The 24,364-nt window shown below is 43.1% G+C and overlaps 1 protein-coding gene across 1 annotated transcript; it reads right to left on the reverse strand.

Annotated features, from left to right (window-relative positions):
- Positions 1-509: 509 nt before the first annotated feature.
- On the reverse strand, positions 510-24,198 carry wdr76 (WD repeat domain 76). Its single transcript, XM_080214285.1, has 13 exons — positions 23,798-24,198; positions 22,790-22,879; positions 18,143-18,207; positions 16,895-17,021; positions 12,834-12,923; positions 12,263-12,306; positions 11,999-12,152; positions 9,624-9,776; positions 7,751-7,869; positions 5,854-5,952; positions 4,427-4,579; positions 3,318-3,371; positions 510-2,081 (listed from the first exon to the last, which is right to left on the reverse strand). The coding sequence occupies exons 1-13, from the start codon at positions 24,050-24,052 to the stop codon at positions 1,808-1,810; spliced, it is 1,677 nt and encodes a 558-aa protein (XP_080070411.1). The 5' UTR covers positions 24,053-24,198; the 3' UTR covers positions 510-1,807.
- Between the last annotated feature and the right edge of the window lie 166 nt (positions 24,199-24,364).

Here is a 24,364-nt window from a genome sequence, read left to right on the forward strand (position 1 = left end):
TTAACCAGAATCTTGGGTTCATGTCATACTATCTGTAACAACACCACACCCCCCCCAACCAAATGACTTCACTGTCCTAGCTGGGAACAATACGCACCTCTTTAACCTGTGCTTAATGCTCTCTCCGCTCACATTGTCGATACTTTTTAAGACTTGCATTCCAACCATTATCTTGTAAATTGAGTTTGTGTCTTTATGTGCCCTGTTTGTGAACACAAGTCCTCAGTCATCTCAAGAAGGAGTGAGACTCCAAAAACTTGTGCTACCAAATAAACCTGCTGGATTTTAACGTGTTGTGAGACTTCTTACCATGCTTAACCCAATCCGACACTGACATCTCCACATGAATGTTCAAAAATACCAGCTTTTGCTCTCTGAAATTAATTCAGCAACATAAGCACTACATTATAGTGACTTCATTGTAGTGTTAATGTAAGTTGATGTATGACTAATACATAAACTATATTGCTGTGACAGTTACCTTATAAAACAGGCACAAAACAGCAGGATTTTAGAAAAGGAATGTTTAATTGTACCACATTTTTAAAATTGTTTAATATTTCTGCTAATCTTCCAAAACAAAACAGGAACTGCTCGTCCATCTCTGCGTAAGACACTTGAAATTGCTCCTAAATTCAGAAAAGGTCTTGGAGATTGCACCACCTCCACAGGGTTTTTAAGACTTTTAAATTGCTCAAGAGAATGAAGCCTAGCATTCCACACTGGCTCTGCAATGAGAATATGTTTCAATCCCTGCCTGTACTTAGTTTCCAGACCTTTAGAAAGCTCGGTTCACCTGCTGATCACTACATTTTAAATCAACACTCACAAATGTGTAGCTAACCTTCAGGTTCCAGTGAAGAATACAGAATAATGTAAATGCAAAAGATTGTGGATTCAGCAAATCTAAAATAAAAACGGAAAATGCTGGATAAACTCAGCAGGTCTGGCAGCATCTAAGAATGTAGAATACATGTAGTTTATGTAAGAATACAGCACAGTTTGGGGTGAGGGGAGTGGTGCCACACCAATGGGAGACTCAGGAGAATGCCAAACGTAACAGTAATATTGAAACGTAATATTTAAACTTCACTATGGTAACTATAGAATCTCCACATAAAATGCAACAGACAGGCAAACTGAAGCCCAAAAACTCAAGTTTTTGAATGGAACTCTTTGACTTTGCAATTCAGATACAATGGAAAATATCAGCTTGTTGAGGCTGGGATAAAGGCAACACTTGACAATAAAGAAGTTAAAAACGTTTTAAACCATCCTCAAGCAGCTCTGTTCAAGACAGGGTCGCCAATGCTATCAGCCCCCAGCAGACTGCAGTTCATCAAGAGTACTGGAAATTGCAGCCTGTTCTGTTTGACCCACATTTTCCATCTAATTACTCAATGCCATTTCATCAGAGCTGAATGCTTTTCTAATTTGATCCCTGTCACTTTTTTCTCATTGTGAAAAGTTTCTCTCCTAAAGTCAAGTGGAATAAGGTCATTCCTGCCCATCCAATGGTGATTTTTGAGAAACGAGGCAGATTAAAAATACCTCCTTATTCCACCTGCCTGTCCCCGTTTGCCTGGACGCATGAGTTTTGTTGTGATTGCTAGTCTGTACATGCCATTTCATTAACTGTGTACTGAAAGCTGCCCGTCTATCAATTATAATTTAATAGGGCAGATATAAAACTCAAATTCCAAAAGGATCTTTCTCCTGAATCATATAGTGCATAGCCTGACAACATGCCCCCTTCACCCTCACAATGACTGTGAGCCTTAGCCCACACATTCAGTAGGAAATCCCACTATCGTCCACTTAGTGAACTGTCCGTGAAGACATGAAGGCGTCCACTGGAGTTTCCACCAACCAGGATGTTCTTTGTTGGGTGCATCACATTGATGGAGCACACCGAACCCAGCCACTCCGCGTCCCTGAATTCATGCACTTTGGAGCCGGTGTCGTGGAACACTTCTATTTGCCTCGGTCTGGCCATACTACCCACAACAAAACAATCGTCTCTTTTCGGGTCCCATACAGCTCGGAACTTAGTCAGCCAGCGCCCAGTGAAATTGTTGTGCCTGTTTAAAATAACAAGAAAAGGTTAATAATCCATCGACACAGGTTTACTAAATATTTACAGCAACTGCTCCATGCTGGCATTACTGCTGTACACCAGTCTCCTCATTTCACCCTCTTATCTTTCCATTTCCTTCTCCTCCTCTCTGTGTTTATAAAGCTTCCCCTTCAATAGATCCATGATATTAGCAGCTAGAATCAAAACATGTCTAGTTAGATAATAATTCCTTCACCTCTGGAACCAAGGTTCTCTTTTATATTCTGTTTTCCAGATAAAATCATATGACTCTAGTGACTATTTTGGAAGTTGCGCACATGACCAACAACCTCTTGCTTTGTTCACCCCCCCCTCCCAGCCCCTGATCTATAATACCTATCCATCAGGGGAGGTGGTGGAGTAGTGCTGTTATCATTAGACTAGTAATTCAGAGACCCAGGGTAATGCTCTGGAGACCCTGGTTCAAATCCCACCATGGCAGATGGTGAAATTTGAATTAAATAAAAATCTGAAGTTAAAAATCTAAAGATGGCCATTGTCAATTGTCTTAAAAAACCCATCCGGTTCATTTATGTCCTTTAGGGAAGGAAATCTGCCGTCCTTACATGGTCTGGCTCCAGCCTCTCAGCAAAGTGGTGGACTTTCAACTGCCTTCGGGCAACCAGCAACGGGCAATAAATGTTGGCCAGCCAGCAATGCTGGTGTCTCATGAATGAATAAAAAAAAAATTAAAATAAAACCACTCCTCAAAGAAGCCAGGACTTGTGCCTGCTTTATTTCAGGTGTTCACCATTGGGTGGACTAACCGGTTTGTCCACTGACTTCTTCCTTTTTAAGCCTTTATACCAGTCTCCAGGAAAAATTAATAATGTTCTGCGCCTGTTTCCACTCTCCAACATTGGACGTTCTGCCCATCCAAGCAAAGAGCGAAAACTGAACCCTGGGTTCACACTCCCAAGTCCGAACCCATGACACCTGTTGGATATTGGAAGCAAATTGGTACTCGGTAAAAAAAAACAGAACTGACTGCAGGATAGAGCAGAATCAAAACAGTCTGTTAGCACTCACTGTCTGGACTTAAGCAGCTTTGGAATGGGACCCCAGTATTAAATCGGGGTTGGGGTGGGTGAACAAAGTGAAGTGTTAGGAATTTGAGTACTTTCCGAAGGAGCTTATTTCAACTTTAACACCTCTGACATATCACAGATTAATTTGTCATTTCAAAAAAATGGTCACTTACGCTATCGACGCCACAACAGGAATCTCAGGAATTATGGCACTTGTGTCAAATATTCTGCAACAAATTATTAAAGATATTTAAAAAGATTTAATCCAATGAAAATCCGAGTGTTAAATATAAAAACTAATAAAACTAAAGGGTAGTTTTTTTCTGGAAATGATTAAATTTTATTTTAAATGAACAAAATCAATTCCCTCCTTAAAACGGAGAGTTGCTGGTAAATTAATTGTTCATCAAATCAGCGCAGCATACATCCAATTCCATTCTCCATGGAGTGCAGGATAAACACCAGAATGTAATGCTCAAAGAACAAAGAGGAACAACGCACAGGAACAGGCCCTTCGGCCCACCAAACCTGCACTGATCACATTGTCCTATCTAGACCAACGACCTGTATACCGCGCCTGTTCATGTGTCTATCCAGATAAGTCTTAAATGTCCCTAATGTGTCCGCCTCAACCACCTCACTTGGCAGTGCATTCCAGGCCCCCACCATCCACTGTGTAAAAAAGAACTTCCTCCACACATATCTACCAAACTTTTCCCCCTTTATCTTGAACTTATGCCCCCTTGTAATTGTCATTTCTGCCCTGGGAAAAATCTTCAAGTGTTCACCCTATCTATACCCCTCAGTCGTGCTGAATGGCCTACTTTCTATTTCATTCATCCTCACTCTTACTGTAAAGAATCACAACCAAATCCATTCACATTGTTCCAAACAGCCAACAGTTCACTAGTTATTTGTGTTTCAATGTTGTAGCGCACCGAGATTGCCTATTGTCAGACAAGGTAATGACTGCAAAATCTAAACTGTACAACCTCTGGTTCTGGTCCCTCAAAATGGCATCGCTACGAGTGTACAGCACCCTCCCGAATCAGCTTCGGAATAGTGGCAGCTAATGGAAATGCGTTGGATGGAGGTAACGCTCTCAAGGCAGACTAAAGAATGTAAGGAACCTTCCCACTATATCTAATACTAGCACTGACATGGGAGGATCAGTAAGAGAAATCACATCAAATTAAAAAAAGCAAACTTTGGCCTTTGGTTCACTGGTATAACTGAACTTTTGAATTAACTATTCAGATATGTTCACTTTGCAACTTATTACCTGATTCTATCATCCATGCTGATTGTCACCACTCGATTACCAGTAATTGGTGAAAAGGCGGCAGAGTTTACTTTCTTTGTGTGTCCATTCATGTGAGCTACAGCTTTATTGTGCGATTTTTTTAGATTCCGAACATCAAAGATAGTTGCACACCTTGCAAAAACCAAAGGAATAAGGTCAGTTTCTGTCTCTCAACCAGTAGCTCATTAATTAATGGCACTGGAGTAGAAATTTCAAATCAGTGACCTTTGGATCAGGAATAGGCTATTCACTGTACCAGGAAAAGGCTATTTAACCCCTTAAGCCCATTTTAACATTCGATGAGATCAGGGCTGATCTGTAAGCTAAGTCTATATACCCACCTTGCCCCATATCCTTCATATCTTTGGCAAGTAAGAAACTACCAATGACAGATCTAAAATTAACAATTAATCTAGCAGAAATTACCATTCAGGGAAGAGAGATACATTGAAATGTTTCCCAATTTCAGTCCTGAAAATGGCAGTCCCATTTGGTTAGACCACAGCTGATTTGTTTCTTAACTCCATCTACTTTTCTTTGCTTCCTACCCTCAATAACCCCAATGAACAAAATTCAACAGACCCCCAGCCTGATCCGTTGTTTGGAGAAGTTTCACATTTGTATTCTTGTATGAGAATAGAATTAAAAGTTTATTTTATATCAAACGGAATGCCATGTTATAGAAAGAACAGTTCCTCTGACATAGAAAACGGGAGGAAGTCATTTGGCCCTTCACTCCAGCATTCAGTGTGATCATGACTGATCCTTTATACCTATAGCAACCGCATAGTGCAGGAGGCCATTCGGCCCACTGGGTCTGCACTTCCTCTCCAGAAGAGCATCTTACCCAGGTCCAACCCCACCTTATAACTCCTGCACATTTATCCCGCTAATCTTCCTAATCTGCACACCTTACCAAGGGGCAATTTAGCGTGGTCTATCCACCTAACCTGCACATCTTTGGGAGGAAACCAGAGCACCCAGAGGAAACCCACACAGACACGGGGAGAATGTGCAGACTCCACACAGACGTCACCCAAGATTGGAATTGAACCCAGGTCCATGATGCTGTGAGGCAGCAGTGCTAACCACTGTGCCACTCTATCTATCTACCTCCTGCTTAAAGATATTCAGTGATTTGGCCTCCAGTCTTCTGTGGTAGAGAATTCCAGAGGTTTACCACTCTGAATGAATAAGTTTCTCCTCTCAGTCTCTGTTTTCCCATCCCCCTCCCAGTCTAGCTTGTTCACCTGGAGTTAACTATAATTTAGTTGCAACTCAGATTCATGAAAAAAAAAATCTGACATCAGACAAGTTGATGAACGTTTTGAAAAAAGCTTTCTTCCACCCTCTGATGTGCAAAAAAAACAGCAATGCCAGTAACAATGTTTTCTAAGTAAGCTTACTTGTCTCCAGCAGTAACAAAGTATTGCCGATGTACTGGGTGAACACTAACTGTCCGCAAATGGTTTATGCCCAGATATGCATCCGATTCTGCTGAAGTGCTGTGGAAGGAAAACAAAAATGTCATTTGAATTGGTAACGTGCACACCTTAAATCTTTCGCTGCAACAGAAACAAGCATTAACAGTGCCTGCGCTAGTCCTGATAGTGCACCTGGAGTCAACAATAGTTCAATAACACTTTAGATTAATGAAAAAAATTTTTTTTTAAATTATTCATTCATGGGACACGGGTATCACTGGCTGGCCACCATTTATTGCCCATCCTTAGTTGCTCTTGGAGGGCAGTTGAGAGTCAATCACATTGCTGTGGCTCTGGAGTCACATGTAGGCCAGACCGGGTAAGGACGGCAGATTTCCTTCCCTAAAGGACATTAGTGAACCAGATGGGTAAATCAGAGGTATCAGGGAAGCTGATAAATCTTTTGGAAAAAGTATGCGAGTGCCTTTGTCCATTTTCTGCTGTATTTCACACACCCATGATAACCTTTTAAACAAAATGAAAATATTTAAATTCCATATTTTGCAATAACATGAGTATTTTGAATCTTTACCTTCACTCAGACTTCAACCTCACCAAGTCTGGGATTGGGACAAACAGCTAATGTAACATACATGGTGCTAACTGGGGATTTCAGCATGTACAGTGTACACTTTTATGTGCACATCTGTATGTATGTGTGTCTCACCTCTGCAGTGAAACCAATTGCAGAGAACTCCTTTCCCAAACCAGGATGCAAATGCAAAAAGAATTCCACTCAGTGAAGGTGCATTTATTTAGCACCTTTCACACTCAAAGTGCTTCACACCTTATCGATTGAAAATGTGATCAATTTGTAGAGTCACACAGTGCAGAAAAGGCCCCTTTGGCCCATCGAGTCTGCACCAACAACAATTACCACTAAAGTCGCATGAATCCCATTTTCCTACACTTGCTCCATGTTCTTGAATGTCACGGTATTTCAAGTCCTCACCCAAATACTATTTAAAGGTTGTAGAAGGTTCTGTAGAAGGTCAATTGACTTAAAACATTAACTCTTTTTCTCTCCACGGATGCTGCGGAGCTTATCCTGCATTTTCTGTTTCTATTTCAGATTTCTAACATTGGCAGGAGTTTGCTTTGCGTTAAGTTATTGGGCCTGTTATACTGGTCTCAAGGATGTTGGCTATGAGGAGAGGTTGAATAAACTAGGTTTGTTTTCACCGGAAAGACGGAGGCTGAGGGGGAGACCTGATAGAGACTTACGAAATTATGAGAGGCATAGACAGGGTGGATAGTCAGAGGCTTTTCTCCAGGGTGGAAATTACAAGGGGGCATAAGTTCAAGGTGACGGGGGAATGCTTAAGGGAGATGTGCGGTGGTGGGGGGGGCTGGTTTACGCAGCGAGTGGTGGGTGCTTGGAATGCGCTGCCAGAGGAGGTGGTAGAAGCAGGACCATTAGAAACATTTAAGAGGCATCTGAATGGGTACATGAACAGGGAGGGAATAGAGGGATATGGACCTAGTAAGGGCAGAAGGTTTTGCTTTTAGTGTAGTTTGGGCATCATGATCGACACAGGCTTGGAGGGTTGAAGGGCCTGTTCCTGTGTTGTACTTTTCTTTGTTCTTTATTACATCAAATTAAAGTGTCATTTTGGGGGGGGGGCAAATTTATAAGTACTTAATTAAACAATGCTCTTCACCCTTCCATCATAACAATCTCATTAGCATACCGTTAACACTGACTAACATCACTAAGTTACCATGAACGTTGTTAAATTAGTGGTGTTAGTCAAAGGGCTCAAATTGTTCACCTAAGGGTTTATAAATTGTGAACACACTTTTACTAACAAGTGCCTACCTTGGGGTCCGCCTGTCCACTACAGCAACATCTCCATCCCAGTGACTGACAATCAATGTGGAACCATCCTCACTCAAGAAGTCAAAAGCAGAGCAATTCCACGTGTTGGATGTATACACCTAGGAAACAGGTTAAGTGCAAGGGGTAACGTTAAATGTAACTAACTACTAGAAAAGGAAAAGCACCCGATCAAGTTAGAAAGATGCACAAGTTTCCTTGGATGGCACTTCTACTTGAGAAGTCTCTAACGATCAATGCTGAACAAAGTTCAGACACATTTGAGCCACAAGGTAAAAGCAAACTGAAATTAACTGGAATTTCTTATTCAGTTCTAACCAAAGGAAAGATGATACCAGAAATGTTCCCTGTGAAGACAGCAAAAAGTTTGTAACAGGAGAGAGGAGGAGCTGGTGTAGTGCTGATTTCTATTGGGTGTATATTCTTCTATTAATTTTAAATCATTGGAATGAACATAGAATGACTATAGCCCACGAGCTGCCATTGTGTTTGTGCTCGATGTGTGAAAGCGTTCATTTACTGCCACTCCCCTCCCTTTTCCCTGCAACCCTGCACGTATTTGCTCTTTAGATTATGATCCAATTCCCTTTTGAATGCCTCAACTGACCCTGCTTCCACCACTCAGGCAGCCTAACCACTTCCATCATTCAGTAGATCCCAACCACTCACTGTGTGAGAAAGATTTGCCATTGCTTTTCTGCCAATCACCATAAACCGGTGTTCCGTGGTGCTCAAACGCTTCACAAATGGAAATAGTTACTTCATAGCTGCTCTGTACAGACCCCTGTACAGATGATTTTGAGCACCTCAATCAGATCTCTTCTCCAGGGTGAACAGTCCCAACTTCTTCAATCTAAATTACTTAAGTTCCTCATGCTTGGAATCATAAATCCCTACAGTGCAGGAGACCATTCAGCCCATTGAATCTGCACTGATCACAGTCCCATCCAGACCTTATTTCCATAACTTCACATATTTACCCTGCTAATCCCCTGACACTAGGGTCAATTTAGCATGGCCAATCAACCTAACCCGCACGTCTTTAGACTGGAGATTCTGGAGGAAACCCATACAGACACGAGGAGAATGTGCAAACTCCATAATGACAGTGACCCGAGGCCAGAATTGAACCTGGGTCAACTGGCGCTGGAGGCAGCAGTGCTAACCACTGTACCACCATGATGTCCTAACCTGGAATATTTCCTGCATCCTCTCTAATGTCTTTCCATCCTTCCTAAAACATGGTGTCCAGAACTGAACACAATACCTTTGGTTGTTTTATACAAGCTTAACATAACCTTTGTCTGCCATGCCCTTATCGATAAGCCCAAGATGCCACATAAACTGATAAGAGTACACGTTATTCGGGACGTACAGGTGATTTAAATTCCTATCGAACATTCTTCTTGTCTTGCAGCTCTCCCTACCCCAATTGATGCCTTCTGAAATCTATAAAAGATGCTGTGAATGAATAAGAAAGTAGTACAGTTGCATCCCCCTTCAGCGATCACTTTAACTCCACATTTTCCAAGATGCCTCCTTGAAAATCATGCTTCTGATCAACAGTCCTCTAAACTCCCTGAGCGCCAAACACAACAAGATACCCATTTCGCTGGAAGCAACACTCCAGCCAAAGTAGTATTTGAATTCCAAGTGTGACTCTAATTGGAGAATTTCTACTCCCCCGTGTGATATTCTTCCATGTACTGAAGGTGCCCAAAACAACAGGGCTTGAACGGGGAATCAAACAGCATGTTTTTCTGTCTCCAAACACCAATGCAACACATTCCAGCCTGCCTATTCATATAAACCTCACAGGGAGTGAGACAGTTCAAAGAGCTGTGGTCCATTTTACCTCATCGAAGACAGCAGCAGCTACGTTGCCACAGCGAACGGTCCCATCATTGCTCAGTGACAGCAGCTCAGCCGAGTTAGAAGGTGAAAAATGCAAACAGTTAACAGCGCCAATGTGAAGCCTGAACTGATGGATGGCATCAGCCTCGGAACTCTACAAATAAAACACACACAACAAGCGAGCCCCATCAGAGTTAGATTATACAAAAAAACATTTCTATAGTGCCTGCCCAAACTTCAGTGTTTAACAGGTGCATATATCCCTGTGCTCAATCAGGCAGTGGAAGACATTCTGTAATTCACCATTACATTATAGTTTGGCACCAACACTGGTTTCCACTCTTCCCACCTGGATCCTCTCCCTGCTCAGCGGAAACCGAGGAATAACCCAGCTCTTAAGTACAGGCTTCAATGAGCATCACCTGCTCCCAGCTCACTGTGAAGCTTGTCCAAGTTTATTCTCAAACAGGATGTTCCCTTTAAAGCCAATAAAGTTCTTTCTGAAAGATAGTTACTATTGTAATGTAGGAAACAGGTAGGCAGTCCAAAGATACAGCCAGAATGAGGTGACTTCTTGCAAGCTGTGCTCAGCATATCTGCTAATTCTTTTTACTCTCCTTCTCCATGACTGTAACACGACATTCTGCGCTCTCTCATTTCCTTGTCTACGAACGGTATGCTTTGTCTGTACAGCACGCAAGAAACAATACTTTTCACCGTATGTTAATACGTGTGACAATAATAAATCAAATCAAACCGAAAGTTTATAGACAACATGCATCTGTCTATGTGGAGTTTACATGTTCTCCCTGTGTCTGCATGGGTTTCCTCTGGGTGCTCCGTTTTCCTCCCAAAGTCCAAGGATGTGCGGGTTAGGTGCATTGACCACGCTCAAATGCCCCTTAGTGTCCCAGGATGCGTAGCTTAGAGGGAATAGTAGGGTAAATGGGTGGGACAACGGGGATAGGACCTGGGTGGGACTGCCATTGATGCAGACTCGATGGGCTGAATGACCTCCTGTAGGATTTCTATGATTCTCCTATACACAGCAGTGTGATAATGGACAGAAAATCTTTTACTGATGTTGGTTGAGAGATACATATTGGTTAGAACACCAGGAATAAATCCCCTGCTCATCTTCAAGTTTTACAGGGTCTTTTACATCCTAAAGGAGCAGACAGACCTCAGCGTAGCACTCACACGAAAGACAGCACCTCAGACAGTGCAGCACTCTCTCACTATTGCGCTGGGTAGTCTGCCTAGATTTTGTGCCAAGTCTTAGGAATAAGATTTGAATCCATGAGGCAAGATACCCTTTTAGTCACAGCTGACACATCACTGCACTGCAAATGCAAACATTCTCGGTGTGGAATGAACCCGGAGTCACTAGCATTTGTTACTCTCTTCAACCCTCTCTCCGGAAAACTGCCTACCCTCATTTAAAGCAGCTTCCCCAACTGCTCAGAATTCCACCCTGTAGAAGGTCACAGGCACAAGTTCATCTCAATCATTCCACAACACAAGTTGGTGGTAACAAAAAGGGCCATTTCTATAGAATTATAACTATTTATACAGTAGCAAACGCATGTGGATTAGGAGCAATTCGTCCGATCAACGTATTAATAATGAAATGCAAACTTCCTCTTCATTTTTCTGGATGTAACTCATTTTGGTCCCTACTTTTCAAAACAGCTAACAACCAGCAAGCTCAAAAGAGAGAAAGGCTTGAAGTTTATTTGTCACAGGTAAGGCTTACAGTAACGCTGCAATGAAGTTACCGTGAAATTCCCCCAGTTGCCATGCTCCGGCACCTGTTTGAGTCAACGCACCTAACCAGCACATCTTTCGGACTGTGGGAGGAAATCTGAGCACCCGGAGGAAACCCTCACACACATGGGGAGAACATGCAGACTCTACACAGACAGTGACCCAAGCCAGAAATTGAAGCTGAGTCCCTGGTGCTGTGAGGCATCAGTGCTAACCACTGTGCCACCATGCCACTCCCAGACATATTGGATGTTTCTGCTGTGTTTTGAACTGGTGAACATTTGCGTGTGTGGCGAATGTGATAACCACTACACTACAGAAACAAGCAGCATTTCCAAACGAAAGTAGTCACATCCGGTGAACGCGAGTGTGCCTGGTTTTATTCAAAGTGATGGGGTGTTCTCCCTTGGTTAATTTTTAATCATAAAGAGAATATCTGCGATTGGTGGGAGTTTGTGAAGCAGAAAATGATTGCCCCAGTGACAATGCTTTAAAAAAAGTCACTGCCCATAAAGTACTCTGGGATGTCCCAAGATCACAAAAGCCTCTACAGGATTCAAAATCTTCCTTTCCTGAATCCCAAATGGTAAAAACAAAGAGTACACTGACCAGATTCCAAAGTCCGACGTATCCATAAGTGCTCCCTGCAGCCACCAGGAACTTGTGCTGAGACGGATGAAAAGCCAGTGAGCAGACTCGGTTTGTTGTCACTTTTGCAACAAAGCCTTCCTGGATGGTCATCTTGTTCAAACTGGTCTTGTACCTAGTCAGAGGGATAATGGTGAAGGAATGGGTTTATTGAAAATAAAACTTATAAAAAACTGGAAATAATCTTTTTTATTTAAAAATCAATCTCAAACTGAAGAAACTTACTTTTTCAATTCTGCTGGTTGCTTTTCTTTAATGCGCATCTCACCCTGGAAGAAGAGTGCACTAAGTGTTAAATTAGTGACAAAATTAAGAGTCCTTTGTTTTGCAATTCAGTTCATGTTGCCAACATTTTCTGCTTTATTTTGACTGAACACCAAAATTAAATTTTTAATGTTAATGTTATTTTGAGTTGGAGATGACTCAGGGTGAGGTCAGGAAAAAAGACAAGATTTAAATTTAAAAAGGTTAAGATACTGAAAAAGTATTGGCTAATCATAAAATCTCCTAAAAAAAACAACTGCAGTTAACAATCAGCTTTTACATATATCTATATATTTCATATAGTTAGAAATATATGGCAAATGGCAGTTGAACGTGACTTTGGAAAGCACTTACCCAGCTGCTCTATGAATATTGACTGAGAACTATTGGCAAAGTTTTTAAATTGTTGTGCAAGGATCAGTATGTCCGTAGTGAGCCTGGAACCCTTCAAACAGCTGGGTTACTCTCAACAACTAAATTTGAGTTAACCTTGCCAGTACACATACGTCTCAGTTCAACTGTAGTGGAATACCTGACTAATCCCCAGCCATGTGTTCACCAGATTCTCAGTTACTTTGTTGTCCTGTTCTTCATTTGCAATCATTTTCACTGGCCCAGAAATCTGTGGAAGATAATATAATCAATGTAGAATTACACAGAATATTCAGCAAAGAAACAGGTCATTCGGCCCAACCAGCCCATCCTAGCATTTGAGCATTCTTCTATCTTCTCACTATCAGCATTATTCTCTTTTCCCTTGACTGTCCTGTATATCCAGCTTCCCATTAAATGTATCGATACCACTTGCTTCAACTACTTCCTGTAATAACAAATTCCAAACTCTCACTTTCAATATTAGTGTAACATTTCTTTCCATAAGCTATAGTCAAGTTGGGGGAATTAGCTCAAATGGTAGATCATCAGCTTAGCACATGAGAGATAGTTGGATTGATGCCCACATTCTCAATTTTGATTTACACACATGAATTGACAGGGAATACAGAGCTATGGGCCACATAGAGACAAAAGGTCTTTCGGAAGGCCTCACGCGGTGTATATTTTGTCCAACGCGATCTTCACAACTGTGGGGTGGGATGTAAGCTGCTATCAGGGTAGCGGAGGTTAACACCCACGGAAGGTAGTAGGGGTGGCATTTTAGCATCAGGTATTAAATGTCAGGACAGCAAATTTCTACTTCAACCCCTGTTCACATTAAGAGGGACGAAGTAGAAATAGTCAAAAGCTTCAGGATTTTAGGTGTCCAGATCATCAACAACTTGTCCTTGTCCTCCCACACTGACACTATAGTTAAGAAAGCCCACCAATGCCTCTACTTTCTCAGAAGACTAAGGAAATTTGGCATGTCAACTATCAAATTTTACAGTTGCACATAGAAAGCATTCTTTCTGGTTGTATCAGTTTGGTGTGGCACCTGCTCTGACCAAGACTGCAAGAAACTACAAAAGGTTGTAAATGAATCCCAATTCATCACGCATTAAGTTGATCTTTCTTTACATCCTAGCTATGATTGTAACACTATATTCTGCATTGTCTCATTTCTTTAGAGTCATAGAGGTTTACAGCATGGAAACAGGCCCAACTTGTCCATGCTGCTTTTATTTTTTAAAAAAAACCCCTAAACTAATCCCAATTGCCTGCATTTGGCCTATATCCCTTTATACCCATTGTACCCATGTAACCATCTAAACACTTTTTAAAAGACAAAATTGTACCCGCCTCCAAACTACCTCTGGCAGCTTGTTCCAGACACTCACCATCCTGTGTGTGAAAAAAATTGCCCTTCTGGACACTTTTGTATCTCTCCCCTCTCACCTTAAACCTATGCCCTCTACATAGAAATATAGAACAGTACAGCATAGTACAGGCTTTTCAGCTCTCAATGTTGTGCCGAGCTACATCCAAACCCAAGATCAAGCACTCCCTATCATTCTGGTGTGCTCCATGTGCCTATCCAATAACTGCTTAAAAGTTCCTAAAGTGTCCGACTCCACTATCACAGCAGGCAGTGTATTCCACACCCCAACCACTCTCTGAGTGAAGAATCTACCTCGGGCAATCTTGGTGTCATCTGCAAACTTACATGCCTCCTATATTCTTGCCTCCTATATAAACATGCCTCCTATATTCTTATCCAAATCATTAACACAAATGACAAATAACAACGGGCCCAGCACCGATCCCTGAGGCACATCGCTCGTCCCAGGCCTCCAGTTTGAAAAACAATTCTCCGTCAAGTAGCCAATTTTGTATCCAGCTAGATACCTCCACCCTGAATCCCATAAGATTTAACTTTATGCAACAACCTATCATGCTGTACCTTGTCAAAGGCCTTGCTGAAGTCCATGTAGACAACATCAACTGCACTGCCCACATCTACCTTCTTGGTTACCCCTTCAAAAAAACTCAATTAAATTTGTGAGACATGATTTTCCACTCACAAAGCCATGCTGACTGTCCCCAAATGCTTGTAGATCCAGTCTCTCAAAATACCTTCCAACAATTTACCCACCACATATGTGAGGCTAACTGGCCTGTAGTTCCCAGGCTTTTCCCTGCAGCCCTTTTTAAACAAAGGCACAACATTTGCCATTCTTCAATCTTCAGGCACCTCACCTGTGACTAGCGGTGATTCAAATATCTTGGCTAGGGGACCCGCAATTTCCTCCCTAGCCTTCCACAATGTCTACACACTTCATCAGGTCCTGCAGATTTATCTACCTTGATGCGCTTTAAGACTTCCAGCATCTCCTTCTCTGCAATATATACACTCCTCAAGGCATCAATATTTCATTGCCCAAGTTCCCTAACATCCATGCTTTTCTCAACAGTAAATACTGAGAAATATTCATTTAGGATCTCACCCATCTCTTGTGGATCTGCACATAGATGACCTTGTTGATCCTTAAGAGGCCCTACTCTCTCCCTTGTTTGCCCTTTACGTATTTGTAGAAGCTATTTGGATTCTCCGTTGCCTTATCTGCCAAAACAATTTTGTGTCCCCTTTTTGCCCTCCTGATTTCTCTCTTTACTCTACTCCTACACCTGTCATACTCTTCAAGAAATTCACTTGATCCCAGCTGCCTATGCACGTCATGTGCCTCTCTTTCTTCTTCTTGACCAGGACCTCAATATCCTGAGTCATCCAGGGTTCCCGACTTCTGCCAGCCTTGCCCCTCGTTCTAAGAGGAATATGTTTACCCTGAACCCTGGTTAACACATTTCTGAAAGCATTCCACCTACCAGACATCCCTATGAACGGTATGCTTCGTCTATATAGCATGCAAGAAACAACATTTTTTCACTGTATACTAATACATGTGACAATAATGAATCAAATTGTGCGTCAGCACAGGCTTGGTGGGCTGAAGGGCCTGTTCCTGTGCTGTACTGTTCTTTGTGCTTTGCGTGTACCAGTTTAGATAGTTGGTTATGCAATAAATAACTACCCTTCTCAAGCATCACTAGTCTTGAAATTCAGTGATAATACATTGTGTTTTACGTAGGAATTTTATTTGACTATCCAATCAGTAAAAACAGACAATTTGCAAACCTATCACCTAGCCAGCAGACGCTACAGTGACAGTGAAAACATTAGTAAATTTTTCATATTTTTAAAAAGATATTTTCCAAATAATATTACTTTTATGTAGAGATTAGCAGCTTAGGTAGGGACCTGACTGTTCTGATGACTTCTGCAACTCAAATATTAAGCTGGATTTTCTCTTCATAGGAAGTCCTTGATGAAGTTACTGCTGCTTGCTTTGATGATTTCTGGTAATAACACAGGATGCAGTTTGAAAGTGGCTGTTCGTGTCATAGGTTTGCCAAATTCTCCTTCCCAGTGAAATCATGTCCCCATTAAGGCAAAAGAGAAAATGCTGGAAAATCTCAGCAGGTCTGGCAGCATCGAGTCCAGGTGACCTTTTATCAAAACTAAAAGGCAGAGAAAGTGGGAGATATTTACACCGTAGGATGAGGGAATGAAAGATGAGTCATAGTCACAGAAACAAGGGGAAAGGCTGCTAATGGCAGCCCATAGGGAGAATAGAAGGTACGAATGGCCAAACGGCACAGAAGCTGAAATCAGAGGGTAAACTGTGACAGATGAAGATGTGGGGGGGAAGGAGATAGATGGATGAAATGTAAAATTGTCTTTTATCCCGTTAAAGTAAAATCAGTTCAGTTCCAAATGGAGAGCTGTGGCCAGCACAAACAAGAATTCACACACACAAGGCTCAGATGGTGTGGGAAATGGAAGTATCGCACTGTAGGCTGGCGTATTGTACCACAGACCTGGTTACAGTGTACTGCTGGGACAAAGCAGAGTGGTCACGACCCTGCACCTACCTACATGGCATTGAAATATCCTACAGCACCAACCCCATCCCTATCAAAATCGGGCAAGCACAAAGGAAATGTTCAGTGATCAACTTGCTGCAAATCCTGGATTCACAGATAGAAGAACAGTGATCACATTGTGCAACAATTACATTGTTGAGCCAGTGCTTTTTACCTGTCTTCAAACAATGCAATGTGACAACATGACTGCTGTACAATGACAGTGAAACACACCCTCTCTTCTGGCTCCTCCGGTGTTTCGATTGGTATTTCCGGCAGTGGAATGCCTTTTGGGTCCATTCTCAGTAGGCGCATTGAGCGTCGGATTATAGGTTGCTTTCCAGAGCTTTTAACCTTCTCTCTAAAATACAAAAAAAAGTGTCAGGCTTGTAAGTAAGCTGCATGTGACAGGGTGATAAAAATAAAACAAAACAAAAACACAGTTAATACCAGCAGAACAGCAATTAACTTTTCTTGTGAACTTTCTGCCACTTCCATGTCAGATTTATTTTATATCCCCTTGAACTGGCTCCTAACAATTAATTTTCTTCCTTGGTTATCATCTGCAATTTCATCCATTTATGAACTCTAATACTGGCCTATCAGCTCCAATGCTGACTGGTTGGCACAGTGGTTAGCACTGCTGCCTCACTGTGCCAGGGACCTGGGTTTGATTCTCAGCTTGGGTCACTGTCTGTGTGGAGTTTGCACATTTCTCCCCGTGTCTCTGAGTTTCCTCCGGGCGCTCCAGTTTCCTCGCACAGTCCAAAGATGTGTGGGTTAGGTTGATTGGCCATGCTAAATAGCCTTTTAGTGTCAGGGTGATGAGCAAGGTAAAAAGAATGGGTTTGCTGGGATAGGGCCTAGGAATGTTGTGGATACAGGCTCAATGGGCTGAATGGTTTCCTCCTGCAATGTTGGGGTTCTATGATTGCTGTGATACTTCCTCACCACATCTCATTACAATAACTCCTTTAATAAGCAGCTTTTTGATCTACTGAGTCAAGATTTACAATGAACTCCAACATTTGTGAACCATTTATTTCCTCCTTGTGAATTTCAGAAGTTCCTGCATTGGTTTATTCACTTTAGTCACTCTTTAATTCCAAATTGATATAGTTAAGGGATATGTGGATAGAACAGGAAAGTGAAGATCAGCCATGATCTTCTGTAATAGCAGAACATGCTCAAAAGTGGCTATGCGGGCTACTCCTACACTTATGTTGATGCCTTTTACAAGGTTATCGTAGCACCCCACTTATTTTATCCTGCTCATCACCGGCACTAAGGACCAATCAACCTAATCTGCGCATCTCTGGACTGGGGGAGGAAACCGGAGCACCTGGAGGAAACCCATGCAAACACGGGGAGAATGTGCAAACTCCACTCAGTGGCCAAGTTGGGAATCAGGTGCTGTACAATTCAAAAATACTTTGCGTTCAACTTCCAGATCCTCTAATCACAGCATATCCAAAAGCATACCTTCTGGATGCAATCCGTCTCTTTATTGGCCGCCTTTTACCCAGTTCTCTGAGTCTTTGAGCAGTCTGTAAAACAAGAGGAACAAATCTCTTTGCAGATCAGCAGTTAGCATTTCAATTTGATATCCAAAACACTCAAAACAGCTCAAGCTTTGCCAAAGACAAGACACGTGACAGAAAGAATTGTACCAAGGATTCGTGAAGACTGGGTCAACTCCCTTAAATGAGCAGTAAACTAAAACAACAGCAACACTTGCCGTGGCCTAGCATAACCCTAGCACCCTGTCTGAGCTCAGTCCTGGTGAAGCTGCAGTGACAGATCCAGCAGTGTGATCCTGTGGTGTCTGGAGAAACAGCCTACAGGTAGTTGAACAGAGCTGTGTATTGCAAACAGTCAGCGATTTGCAGCATATGGCGAGTTGTCATGTGCCACATCAAAGAATCATGATATGGTACAGCACAGGGTGAGGCCGTTGGGCCCATCATGCTTCCGCTGGCTCTTTGGCAGAACAATTTAGTTAATTCCCATTCATTTTCCCTTCAAGTATCTTCTGATTGAGGGAATTGATGGTATGGGGAGCAAGCAGAACAGTGGAATGAATTCATATTGAATTGAATCTTATCGTGTGGAGAGGCCACTCAGCCCATCATGTATGCACTGGCCAAAATAGAGAAGAAAATAATCTAGCACTCATTTTAATCTCATTTTCCAGCACCTGATCCATATCTTTGCAGGTTTCAGGTGCAAATCCAAGTACTTTTTAAACGAGTTGAGTGCTTTGGCCTCAACCACCAACTTAGACAGTGAATTCCAGATATCCACCACCCTTCTATCCATCACCTAAAATTTATGCCCCCTGCTAACTGATCCCTCAGCTAGGGGAAACAAATCTTTCCTGTCTACCCTATCCGGGCCCCTCACAATTTTATGCACCTCAATTAAGTCACTCCTTAGCCCTCTTGTTCTAAGGTAAACAACCCAAGCCTATCCAATCTCTCCCCATAGCTGCATTTTTTAAAAACTGGCAACATTTTTGTAAATCTCCTCTGCCCTCTCAATGGTGGAGCAGACCTGAGGGACTGAATGGCATCCTCTTGCTCTTCATGTTCTTATTCTATTCCCTCTTGCCAGTTACTATTGAATCTGCTTCTATTACCCTCTCAAACAGTGTATTCTTGACTATAGCTCACTGTGTAAAGAAAAATGTTTCCTCATGTTACCTCTAATTCCTTTCCCAAGTATCTTATAATCTGTTTACTGAGACATCTGCCACTGGAAACAATTGCCCTTCATTTATTCCATTAGTCGCTTCTCAGTCGCTTCTTTTGGGGCAGCACGGTGACACGGCAGCTAGCACTGCTGCCTCACAGTGCTAAGGACCAGGGTTCAATTCCAGCGTTGAGTCACTGTCTGTATGGAGTTTACACATTCTCCTTGTGCCTGTGTGGATTTTGTCCGGGTGCTCCAGTTTCCTCCCACAGCCCAAAGATGTGCAGGTGAGATTGACTGGCCACGCTAAATTGACCCTGGTGTCAGGGGATTAGCGGAGTAAATATGTGGTGTTACAGGGATGGGCCCTGTGTGGGATTGTGGTCAGTGCAGACTCGATGGGCCAAATGCCCTCCTTCTGTACTGTAGGGATTCTATGATTCTAAAATCCTTTAAGATGAGTGCCGCTGTTAAAGCTCCTCTTCTTTCATTGATTTCCATGCTTGCAATTGGAGAAAGCCATTGGCTGCCTAAACATGGCTTTCATCTGAAAGAAAACGTTTCAAATGTCTGCAATACAAGTTGCTCTGCCTCTTAAAAATGAATGAATATTGTGTGTTCAACTCAGTTAAATCACAAGCAGGAGTGACTCAGTTCTAATGCTGGAAATGATCACTTACCAAACTTCATTACCTAACACCAAGTTACAGATTTGGAATATCAAAACTGTCTATTTAGTGTTGAAAATAAATCAAAACTGAACTTTACATTGAGGAGATGATACTGCAAAGTGTTCCTGGCAGGAGTTCAATCCAGAGACTGGATGTTAAACAATTATATTAAGCAGGTTGACTATAGACAAGACTCTCTAGACTTTCCTAACTCAGACCACAATCAGCAAGGATAGGCAACAACAGCTCCTCCACGATCATCCTCGACCCTGGTGCCCCACAAGGCAGTGTTCTCAGGCCCCTACTATACTTGTATCCCTATGACTGTAGGAGGAAACCAGAGCACTTGGTGGAAACCCGCACAGATGGAGAATGAGCAGATTTCACACACACAGTGATCTATGGCCAGATTGACCGCAGGTCTCTGGCAGTTTGAGGCAACAGTGCTAACCACTGCCACCAGGATTTTGTTGATTCTGCAGACCAAGTCATGACTGACGTGTCTTTTGATTTGATTTATTATTGTCACATGTATTACTATACAGTGAAAAATATTGTTTCTTGTGCGCTACACAGACAAAGCATACCATTCATAGAGAAGGAAACGACAGAGTGCAGAATTCGATTTTCAAGTTTGCTGACGACACCACCGTAGTAAGTCTGATCTCAAGCAATGACGAGACAGAGTACAGGAATGAGATACAGAATCTGGTGAACTGGTGCGGCAACAATAATCTCTCCCTCAATGTCAATAAAATGAAGGAAATGGTCATCGATTTCAGGAAGCGTAGTAGAGGACATGCCCCTGATTTCATCAATGGAGACGAAGTAGAAAGGGTCGAGAGATTCAAGTTTTTAGGTGCTTAGATCACCAACAACCTGTTCTCATACCACCGCACCCCCCCGCCATGCTGACACTATAGTTAACACCTCTAGTTGTCAGCTATGACTCTCATCAACTTTTACAGATGAACCATAGAAAGCATTCTTTCTGCTTGTATCACAGCTTGATATGGCTCCTGCTCTGCCCAAGACGGCAATAAACTATAAAAGGTCATGAATGTAGCCCAATCCATCACACAAACTAGCCTCCTAGCCCTTGACTCTGTCTATGCTTCCCACTACCTCGGCAAAACATAAGAACATAAGAACATAAGAAATAGGAGCAGGAGTAGGCCATCTGGCCCTTCGAGCCTGCCCCGCCATTCAATAAGATCATGGCTGATCTGTCGTGGCTCAGTTCCACTTTCCCGCCCTCTCCCCATAACCCTTAATCCCCTCTCTTATCAAAAACCCATCAACCCGCTTCTTAAAAATATTTAGCGAGGCAGCCTCCACCACTTCAACGGGCAGAGAATTCCAGAGATTCACCACCCTTTGAGTGAAGAAGTTCCTCCTCAACTCCGTTCTGAACTGCCCCCCCTTTATCTTGAGGCTGTGCCTCCTAGTCCTACTGTCTTTTTTGAGCGGGAAGAGTCTTTCCACCTCTATCCTATCCATCCCATTCATCATCTTATACGTCTCAATGAGATCTCCCCTCATTCTTCTAAACTCTAACGAGTACAAGCCTAGTTTATTCAGCCTCTCCTCATAGCTCAACCCCCTCAACTCCGGTATCAGCCTAGTAAACCTCCTCTGCACTCCCTCCAAGGCCAAAATATCCTTGCGCAGGTGCGGCGCCCAAAACTGCACACAGTACTCCAGCTGCGGCCTCACCAATGCCCTATACAGCTGCAGCAAGACCTCCCTACTTTTATATTCAATCCCCCTCGCTATGAAGGCCAGCATCCCATTCGCCTTCCTGACCACCTGCTGCACCTGCAGGCTGGGTTTTTGCGACTCATGCACAAGGACCCCGAGGTCCCTCTGCACCGTCGCCTGCTGCAGTTTTTCGCCACGTAAGTAATAGTCCTTCCTACCATTCTTCCTACCAAAGTGGACCACCTCACACTTGCCAACATTAAATTCCATTTGCCATTTCCTGGCCCATTCGCCCAGCCTATCTAGATCCTTCTGCAGACTCTCCACACCCTCCGCACAATTTGCCTTTCCCCCAATCTTGGTGTCATCAGCAAATTTCGACACCCTACACTCGGTTCCCTCCTCCAGATCATCTATATAAATGGTAAATAGCACAGCCAGCATAATTAAGGGCCCCACGCACCCCGGACATTCTCTCTTCCACCTTCAGGAAAAAGATACAAAAGTCTGAGGTCACGTACCAACCGATTCAAGAATAGCTTCTTCCCTGCTGCTGTCAGACTTTTGAATGGACTTATCTTGTATTAAGTTGACCTTTCTCTACATCCTAGCTATGACTGTACTACATTCTGTACTCTCTCCTTTCCTTCTCTATGAATGGTATGCACAAGAAACAATATTTTTCACTGTATAGCAACACGTCAGTCATGACTTGGTCTGCAGAACCAACAAAATCCTGGTGGCAGTGGTTAGCACTGTTGCGTCACAGCGCCAGAGACCTGGGTTCAATCCGGCCATGGGTCATTGTCTGTGTGAAGTCTGCACATTCCCCACCTGTGTGGGTTTCCACTGGGTGCTCTGGTTTCCTCCCACAATCCAAAGATGTGCAGGTTAGGTGGATTGGCCATGCTAAATTGCCCTTAGCGTTCATAGAATTGTAGGTTAAGGGAATTAGTAGGGTTATGGGAACAGAGCCTGGGTAGATTGCTCTGTTGCAGAGTCATTGTAGATCCGATGAGCCAAATGGCCTCCTTCTACACAGTTGCGATTCCATGGTCCTTCTTACCTCTAGCATGCTCAAAGATTCAAAGAACTGGGCATTTTCCTGAATGTTTTTCAATCGCTTCTTCTCATATGCCGAGAGCTGTTCAGATTGCTAATGAAAGCAAGACAAAATATATTAAAATTAGAGGGTGGGAGCTCCTACAGTAAACAGAGTCCTGCTACACTCACTTCCTCCATACACTTGGCCAAGGCACTGTAAGTAGCAACTTTTGCTGCAGCTGTGGGAGAGGGCAAACAGAGAATCACTGGAAAGTTTGACTTCCATTGGGTATAAAATGAGTTATGCTCAAATGAAAGGTTAAACAAGCTCTAGAAACACTATGCAGAATGCCTGTAGACAATTAACCCAATGTGGAATTGTGCAGGGTGAGAGATTCAAACTTCATATTTTAATGATGAAACTAAAATAAGAACAATTTAAAACCTTTGCTGATTTATCTCTAATTGAACCAAGGCTTGGGTCGGGGGTGGGATTGAGATGTACAAATTTATGAGGGACATAGATAGGAATAAACTTTTCCTCTTAGTAAAGGGGTCAATAACTGGGGGCATAGATTTAGAGGTGATTTAAGGAAAAGCTTCTTCACCCAGAGGGTGGTGGGGATCTGGAACTCATTGCCTGAAAGGGTGGGATTAAAATAGATAGGTGCTTGATGGCTGGTGCAGGCATGATAGGCCAAAGGCCCTCTGTGCTGTAAAACTCGTGACTAAATAGAGTGGAATCGTAGAATCTAACAGCGTAGGCGGTTATTCCACCCACTGCAATGGCTCTCTGACAAAGTTATGCAACGAGCAGGGTTGATTACTCAGAGAGAGATACTTTGGCTGAGACAGGGCTTACATAACTGGCACAGGGAACCACAAGCCTGGTCAAAGAAAAGGTTAGAAACGGTCTTAGAAGAGGAAAGAGCAGTGAAGGGCTTTAGGGAGTGAATTCCAAAGATTAAATGAATAATATTCCTTAAAGTGAAAGGGGAAAAGCCGAGTTGAGGTTTAACAAATTTCTTACCGCCAAAGGAAGCTCCTCGTCGCCGCTGGAAGCAGAGTCACTTTGGTTTGAGGAAAGGCTGTCTGTCTCTATGGGGGTTGTTGGCACAGGAGGGATATCCCCCTGCTGCTCAGTGCCAGACCCGGTCATTCTCCTCTTCAGCCTCCGGGACGAGGAAACCGGTGCCTCGCGGCCACTCGGCCGCTTTCGGCTCCGGCCGCCCCGCTGCGGCCTCCCCGAGGCGCTCAGCAGGCGCCGATTCCCCATCGGCTTCATCCACAAGGCTCAGCCGGCGCCGATAGCGCGCGATTTTAACCAGGGCAGCGGCAGTGAGGTGTTGGCGGGTCCGGTTAAAGCCGCTGCTTTCCCGCGCTCCGCTAGCGGCTGAGATAGAGAACTTTCACACCCGCCATCTTGGAACCGCAAAGCCTGCTGGGAAACCTGGAAACCCCGCCCACTCAGGAGGAGGGGATTAAACACGTCAAAAGCCTGAAGATATCAACGTTAAAATTTTAAGTTTTGTTTATTAGTGTCACAAACAGGCTTACATTAACACTGCAGTGAAGTTGCTGTGAAAACCCTCTAGTC

The sequence above is a fragment of the Carcharhinus amblyrhynchos genome, chromosome 28 (genome assembly GCF_965287045.1).
Source record: "Carcharhinus amblyrhynchos chromosome 28, sCarAmb.v2.hapA, whole genome shotgun sequence".
Lineage (NCBI taxonomy): Eukaryota > Metazoa > Chordata > Chondrichthyes > Carcharhiniformes > Carcharhinidae > Carcharhinus > Carcharhinus amblyrhynchos.

What these genes read in the sequence shown, in the direction of transcription:
- wdr76 (XM_080214285.1), bottom strand. Translation starts at nt 24,052, where the DNA reads ATGAAGCCGATGGGGAATCGGCGCCTGCTGAGCGCCTCGGGGAGGCCG. An exon ending in CATGGCTGGGGATTAGTCAG is followed by an intron (nt 12,307 to 12,833) that starts GTATTCCACTAC and finishes CTCTTCTTCCAG; the next exon opens with GGTGAGATGCGCATTAAAGA. An exon ending in CCTGTTGTGGCGTCGATAGC is followed by an intron (nt 2,082 to 3,317) that starts GTAAGTGACCAT and finishes TATTTTAAACAG; the next exon opens with GCACAACAATTTCACTGGGC.